The following is an 8,469-nucleotide window of genomic DNA, read 5'->3' on the forward strand; positions in this document are numbered from 1 at the left end:
GAAACTGAACCTACATGTTGGTGGGTGCAGGCCGTGGCAGACACTGATAACTCACCTGTGTTCAGCCTTCTGTCAATGCACTGCACATGGCTTTCCATCTTCCTGACACTTTTAACTCAAGAAAAGGAGAGACTGCTACACACACGTGTATACTTAACTGGGAGCATGGGAGTCAGGGTGCCATAAGTCCATATATATCAAAAAAATCCCGCTACACCAGAAGTAGGGTGAAAAAATGGAAAATCTTTTATTCTTGATCCAACATCAGTGTTGTAATAAAAAGCTCACGCGTATCGGAGCATAGAATGGCTCCTTAATCATAGCTTAATAACACCTTCACCTGCACAGCGGAGCTTCCGGATATTTCTTATGCAATTTCCACAGCATAATATCGCACACTGTGCGTCAATCCCATCTATAGTGTGTGACGCAGGCTTTAAAACCCACACTAAATGTGAAAACCGCGGACACAAGTGTGGTCCCTACTGTATTTTCTTTTCATAACATTGTACTGAACATATTTACATTCATAAATATGGTTTATAACAGCACTAAGACACACTACTGACATTCCGTACAAATGGACTATGACAACTCAGATAAGATGAAATAAAAATGATTGAGAAAAGGATTATAAAATTAAAATGTAGTTATATTACTTAAAATGCCTTTAAAAAGCTGTATTTCTTTCATTCAAACCAGCAAGCTTAAAGGGATACTGTAGGGGGGTCGGGGGAAAATGAGTTTAAGTTACCTGGGGCTTCTAATGGCCCCCCACAGACATCCTGTACCCACGCAGCCACTCACCGATGCTCTGGCCCCGCCTTCAGTTCACTTCTGGAATTTCTGACTTTAAAGTCAGAAAACCACTGCGCCTGCATTGCCGTGTCCTCGCTCCCGCTGATGGCACCAGGAGCATACTGCGCAGACCAAAGACCATACTGGACTTGTGCAATACACTCCTGGTGACATCAGCGGGAGCGAGGATGCAGCTGCGCAGGCGCGGTGGTTTTCTGACTTTAAAGTCAGAAATTCCAGAAGTGAACTGGAGGCGGGGCCGGAGCATCGGTGAGTGGCTGCGCGGGTACAGGATGTCTGCGGGGGACCATTAGAAGCCCTGGGTAAGTTCAACTCATTTTCCCCCGACCCCCCTACAGTATCCCTTTAAGAATCTTAAATGTAGCATGTTTATCTACATGGAGCTAAGACAAGCAGCATTTACAAAATAAACATCTTACTGGCATAGAACACTTGGAGTCCTCCCCACACATGAACTGTATTTTGATAGTAATGTTTCTTGCAGATGAAAGGCGGCTTGCAAAATTCAGTCTCTGTGGGTAGACAAACAGCAAATTCCTAAAAGACAAATAAAAAAAGTCAGCAAGTTATATTTCCAGTTTCAGCTGCATGTATTATAATGTTTTTTAGTTGCACCTTTCTATATATTAAATAATACCTTTCACTTTGGTAAAGATTTTTTTTCATCGAGATCCCTGCTTACTATGGATGCTATTCTGACGTAACTGTTCTTCTGTTCCCGAAATCCTAAGCTGCCATTAACCTTGTCCGTAATTTCCCAGCCCAATAATGGCTTGGCGCATCGCACGCAAGAAATTTGACCTACCCTGTAATATCTTAAAATATATGGATCTCAGTGCCTTTTGTTTCCGCAGAGTTGCACATTGGAGCAGTTACCTGTTCCCGTGCTGCTCTGCTGTGTGGAGAGGGTTTGTGGGGGAAAGGTGTGTAGGTGTGTGTGTTTTACCAGCCACATGGTGATATCTGAATCCAAGGAGAGGGCCCTATGCTTATTTTGCAGGGGGGAGGAGCATGGGTTGTTGCTGCACTCAGGCTCAAGTTGACAATGTTTCAACCAGAAACACTGTCATCCTCAGGATGGGAATGCAGTGTACTGTTGCTCTTTTATTGCTTAAAATGATGCACATTAGAAGCTTTCAAGGGCCACATAAAATGGCAAGGAGGGCCAAAGTCGGCCCGCAGACCTTGAGCTTGATACCTGTGGACTAGAGCATGGAGTAAGGATTTAAAGGATAATACTACTGGTGATAACATTATAAAGAGACAGAGAGAATTCAGGGCTCTCATATATAATGAAAAGTGGATATAAAAATCCACCACTGCATTATAGACCTAATTGCCCAAAGTATAAAATGCTGAATGCTGGATTGTATCATTGAATTTGGGAGTGTCCTTTTACAGGCAACTTTTGGGATAGGGTCACCTCAATGGCTTATAGGATGTGTAAGAAGACAATATTGAAGAATAGAGATCTGTATTTATTTCATTATTATGACCAAGGAGAGGCAGTTGCCAGGCCAAGCCCCTCGGGCCTGTTCCATTTCATTAATGCAGGAACGGGAAAATTGGAAGGGGGGGGATGGATGAAGGACACCCTTCTTAGTTTGACCCACTGTAAGTAATACACCACATCATACACCATGTCCCATATCATTATAGCGGCAGCTAGAAAAAGTATATTTAATTGATGGCTGGAGGATAGAACCACTACAATTGTATTGCTGGCATAAAAGCTGTCCCTAATGTTCAACAGAGAGAAGATGAATATTTTTCAAGCAAAAGATAAGATAACCAAGACAATCTTTAAAATAAGGAAACCAGAGATATATGTTGGAACAGGAAAGGCTTGCGCTGATGGCTAGCTTTCAATTAACAACATGGTATTGCGCTGCACACCTCATCGGATCATTAGGTAACATACAAGTTCATGGACCACCTGACAAGCTGACATGGGCACCTAGAATATGCAATGACAGAGATTTATGTTCTAAGAGAGATCGTAAGTTACATATGTTAACTAAAAAATGTACTGAATGTCAAAACAAAGTGTTTCTATGGACTCATTTGCATACATTCTGGGTGAAAGTTTTGTAACAAGCACAATGTCTGTCCCCTACAGGCTAGTGACGCTCTGATGCAATGGAAGGAAGAGGAGGGCCACACAACGGAGCAGCACAGAGTGAGCATAATGAGTAGGAAAACAATGGCCACAGCCTAGGCCAAGGTTATCCACCAGCAGGATCTCACACTGCCGTACTCACTAGATTCTCAGCAGAGTTGACCCCAACTTATTTGATATACACAAAATGAGAAGTTGTGTATTCTAACTCTGTGTCTTTTCATGGTCTTACTCATTTTGTGTGTTTTACACTTTCTTACTGTTTTTTTTTGTTTTTTTGTCAAGTGGTAGTTGCTGGGTTAATATTTTGTCTTTAGTGGTGCCGGGGTCCCATGTAACTAGTAGAGTCAGAACAAATATGCAACCAGTGGAGTCAAAAAACTTGATCTGCTAATTGGCTCTCAGTTAGTGATTCAGAAAGAGTGCAAGGTAGAGGATCGGCACCATAGCCAGATAAGCTGGGTTTTTCTAAAGCTCAGTGATAGTCCCCTCAATCCAGCTTTGACACAGTTCTACTACCAGATTTACACATCACTGCCAATACACAATCTCTCATTTTGCAACTTTATAAATTACTCAGAAATTTAGGTGATGAAAAATAGTCAATGGAAATATACTGTGAAGCTAGAAAAATGATAATTTTTATAGACAAAATAAGACACAGAACATTTATATTTCGCTTTTCTCCTGTCAGACTAAATTTTATAGTATGGTCCCTTGGTATGGTATTTTTTTTTACGGATTTTACAATAGACTATTTACAAATGAGTATTTGGCTCTATATAACTCTGCAAGTTATCTCCAGTGCACTTGGTGTATATTAAGAGGGAGGGCGATGCAGTCCTAAGAGAGAACAGCATGCTTTTGTTTTCATAGACTTTCTCAAGTCTGGAAGTGTAGCTTTCTTGCTGGAGAGCATTTTTAGCCATGGAGTGAAGATTAACTTTCTTGCCAAGCAAGGCAAAGTTCAAGGCGTGTTAGAACTCAAGTAATCCTGCATAATCAGTGCCTGCAGGCAATCAGACCTTCCCTCTTGTATAAAGATACCAGTGCGCACGGCACAATGCCATGAGTTCTTACTGGCTAAACTGCTACAACTCTCAAACTGCTAAGCATCACCACTGAAGATCTGTATATTAATATGAAAAGATCTGTAGAAAGTAATTACCCTAATAATGTTAAGAATTTAATAAGGGCAATGTCTGGAGTTTGGGAAAATCTGCTGATTATCTAGCCATGCACATTATCTAGCCATGCACAGCGAGTGAGGAGCACAGAGACAATAGACTAGTAGATGTTTAAGCAGCAGATCTTGAGGTAAATAATTCTGGGCCATTTGTAAAACGTTACACTTTTTGTTGAGAGATAACATTTGGAAAAAAAGAAATGAGATAAAAATATACAGTAGATTCAGAACACAAAGAAAAAAATAGTGAACTGTTTGTTGCACTACACCCCACTGTTTATGTTCCAGAGTTCCATGGTGTAATTAAGTGAGACAATACAATAATTACTCACAGTGCGGACTCTGCCAAAACCTTCTTAAAGTGAATGGAAACCGCATTTTAAAAAAATGAAGCAAATACTTACCTAAGGAGAGGGAAGGCTCTGGGTCGTATAGAGCCTTCCTGCTCCTCTCTCGGTGCCCTCTATCCTGTGCTGGCTGATGTGCAGCGCTATACTGCACAGGCGCATAGCCGGCCTTTGATATGAGCGACCGGAGCGGTCGCTCAGGGCACCAGCTTCCAAGGGGGCGCCTATAGCTGGTTGCCTATACTAGGGCACCTATGCTTGGCTACCTATATTGAGGGCACCTACACATGAGATCCTATACTGGGGGCACCTATACCTGGCTACCTACCTATACTGAGTCTGAGGGCATTTTGTTGGGGGGGGGGGGGGGGGCGCACTGCGGCTATAACGCGTGGTGCAAATTGTCAGTACTGTGCTATCATTCTAAACTGGAGGCAGCTAACTGTTCCACTTTAGTCAAATACTGCTATCGGGCAAGCCAGCACTGGAACGAGGGGACCAGGAGAGGAGCGGAAAGGCTTTATAGGACCCAGAGCCTTCCCTCTCCTTGGGTAAGTATCTGTCTCATTTTTTTAAATGCGGTTCCCATTCACTTTTACAATGCAGTACTGTACTCACCTTGTTGTTTCTTGTTCCCAGTTATCTTACAACCCAATTTTCAGGTCAAACAAGATCTGGTATCACATAATTTATCACATGGGTAAATCTACCAAAACAACTCATGTTATCAGGTGATAATCTTGCTTTATTCACGTGATAATCAGTCTCAGAAAATTCCCTGACAAATAAAACACTTAGGCCCTGATTCAGTTCCAACAATGAGTAAGCTTAAGGGCTAATTTCCCCTTAAAGAGACTCCGTAACAAAAATTGCATCCTGTTTTTTATCATCCTACAAGTTCCAAAAGCTATTCTAATGTGTTCTGGCTTACTGCAGCACTTTATACTATCACTGTCTCTGTAATAAATCAATGTATCTTTCCCCTGTCAGACTTGTCAGCCTGTGTCTGGAAGGCTGCCAAGTTCTTCAGTGTTGTGGTTCTGCTATGAACTCCCCCTTCCAGGCCCCTGTATGCACACTGCCTGTGTGTTATTTAGGATTAGAGCAGCTTCTCTCTTCTCTCTTATCTTTTACAAGCTGGATAAATCATCCTCTGAGCTGGCTGGGCTTTCACATACTGAAGAATTACAGACAAGGGCAAAGCTGTTTGCAGGAAGAAACAAGCAGCCTGAAACTTCAGTGCATGAGAACAGGGGGAAAGAAACACACAAATGATCTCTTGAGATTCAAAAGGAAGGCTGTATACAGCCTGCTTGTGTATGGATGTATTTTCTATGTGTGGACATACTGTACATCAACCTACTTCCTGTTTTGGTGGCCATTTTGTTTGTTTATAAACAAACTTTTTAAAACTGTTTTTAACCACTTTTAATGCGGCGAGGAGCGGCAAAATTGTGTCAGAGGGTAATAGGAGATGTCCCCTAACGCACTGGTATGTTTACTTTTGTGCGATTTTTAACAATACAGATTCTCTTTAATGCTGGGAATACACAATGAGTTTTTGCAGCAGATAGATGGTTCGATAGATAAATTCCGACATGTCCAATAATTTCCGACAGTGGGATGCAAAAGTTTAGGCAACCTTGTTAATCGTCATGATTTTCCTGTATAAATCATTGGTTGTTACGATAAAAAATGTCAGTTAAATATATCATATAGGAGACACACACAGTGATGTTTGAGAAGTGAAATGAAGTTTATTGGATTTACAGAAAGTGTGCAATAATTGTTTAAACAAAATTAGACAGATGCATAAATGTGGGCACCACAAAAAGAAATGAAATCAATATTTAGTAGATCCTCCTTTTGCAGAAATTCTGGAGAGTCTGGATTCTGGTTGAAGGTATTTTGGACCATTCCTCTTTACAAAACATCTGTAGTTCATTCAGGTTTGATGGCTTCTGAGCATGGACAGCTCTCTTTAACTCACACCACAGATTTTTTTTTCAATTATATTCAGGTCTGGGGACTAAGATGGCCATTCGAGAATGTTGTACTTGTCACTCTGCATGAATGCCTTAGTGGATTTTGAGCAGTGTTTAGGTTCATTGTCTTGTTGAAAGATCCAGCCCCGACGCAGCTTTAGCTTTGTCACTGATTCCTGGACATTGGTCTCCAGAATCTGTTGATACTGAGTGGAATCCATGCGTCCCTCAACTTTGATAAGATTCCCAGTCCCTGCACTGGCCACACAGCCCTACCGCATGATGGAACCACCACCATATTTTCCTGTAGGTAGCAGGTGTTTTTCTTGGAATGCGATGTTCTTTTTCCTCCATGCATAATGCCCCTTGTTATACCCAAATAAGTCAACTTTAGTTTAATCAGTCCACAGCACCTTATTCCAAAATGAAGCTGGCTTGTCCAAATGTGCTTTAGCATACCTGAAGCGGCTCTGTTTGTGCTGTGGGCAGAGAAAGACTTCCTCTGCATCACTCTCACATACAGCATCTCCTTGTGTAAAGTGCGTCGAATGGTTGAACGATGCACAGTGACTCCATCTGCAGCAAGATGATGTTGTAGGTCTTTGGTGCTGGTCTGTGGGTTGACTCTGACTGTTCTCAGGGTATTGGGTAAAGTTTTCAATTAGCAATAATCACGCCTCGGATTAACCTCATTGGCTATGATACTGCCACTGCGCAAAGCTGACTCTGACTGTTCTCACCATTCGTCACTTCTGTTTATCTGAGATATTTTTCTTGGTGTGCCACTTCAAGCCTTAACTTGAACCAAGCCTGTGGGCCACCATTTCTTCAATATGTTCCTAACTGTTGAAACAGGCAGTTGAAATCTCTGAGACAGCTTTCTGTATCCATCCCCCTGTCTTCAGGTCATTTGAGAGTTGTTTTGAGACCCCCATGTTGCTACTCTTCAGAGGAAATTAAAAGAGGAGGGAAACTTACAACTGACCCCCTTACATACTCTTTCTCATTATTTGATTCACCTGTGTATGTGGGTAAGGGGTCACTGAGCTTACCAAGCCAATTTGAGTTCCAATAATTAGTTCTAAAGCTTTTTGAATCAATAAAATGACAACAGTGCCCAAATGTATGCACCTTAATTTTATGTAAACAATTATTGCACACTTTCTGTAAATCCAATAAACTTCATTTCACTTCTCAAATATCATTGTGTGTGTCTCCTATATGATATATTTAACTGACATTTTTTATCGTAACAACCAATGATTTTTACAAGAAAATCATGACGATTAACAAGGTTGCCCAAACTTTCGCATCCCACTGTATAGGGCTTGATTCACTAAACCGTGATAACTCAAATATCACGCCTTATCTCAGATATCACACCTTATCAAAGATATCACACCTTATCAGAGTAGCATAGCGAGCGCTACGGACTTATGCCTGCTAATTAGCAATGGCACTTGTCCTGCCCTGAGCCCATGCGGGTTTGTAGCACTTGCTATGCTACTCTGATAAAGCGTGTGATATATTTGATAAGGTGTGATATCTGCGATAAGATGTGATATTTGAGTTTCACGGTTTAGTGAATCAAGCCCATAGTGTGAGATATGCAGTCTATTTCCTTACTTTATTTTAACAAATTTATTGGCAAAATGCTATCATTACAATAGTCCACAAGCAAAATTGAACATCGCTGGGATATCAAAGACTTTGAGTGGAGAATCCTGCCATTACCCAGGCAAACTTACCTGCCAAATTACTTAAATATGTGAGTAAGCCAGGTAGAATTTTTAAAACTTCTGCAACTGCAAACCTTTGGAGGACAATAACACTTTTAAAAGTATACATGAAAATTTGTATTCCCGTGCAATGTCCAACCCAATGAAATTTGATGGTACTCTCCTTTAATAAGTTTCAGACTTTGTCTCTGGGAACGTTTTCTCACACCCAGTAGATTGCACAGTGATGGCCAATGCCAAAAATGCTAAACAAAGAGGAACCAGCATCTTGGGG

At 41.3% G+C, this 8,469-nt stretch overlaps 1 protein-coding gene and 1 pseudogene across 2 annotated transcripts in view; both read right to left on the reverse strand.

The window, feature by feature from the left end:
* DOCK8 (dedicator of cytokinesis 8) overlaps positions 1 to 8,469 on the reverse strand; it is a 222,880-nt gene that overhangs the window by 92,832 nt on the left and 121,579 nt on the right. For both annotated transcript variants that reach the window (XM_068235948.1, XM_068235941.1), the window contains exon 15: positions 1,239 to 1,356. In XM_068235948.1, the coding sequence (XP_068092049.1) occupies positions 1,239 to 1,356 (118 nt within the window). The remainder of the gene's footprint in view (positions 1 to 1,238; positions 1,357 to 8,469) is intronic.
* LOC137532746 (U4 spliceosomal RNA) lies at positions 7,096 to 7,178 on the reverse strand (annotated as a pseudogene).

Source organism: Hyperolius riggenbachi, chromosome 1 (assembly GCF_040937935.1).
Source record: "Hyperolius riggenbachi isolate aHypRig1 chromosome 1, aHypRig1.pri, whole genome shotgun sequence".
Taxonomy (NCBI): Eukaryota; Metazoa; Chordata; class Amphibia; order Anura; family Hyperoliidae; genus Hyperolius; species Hyperolius riggenbachi.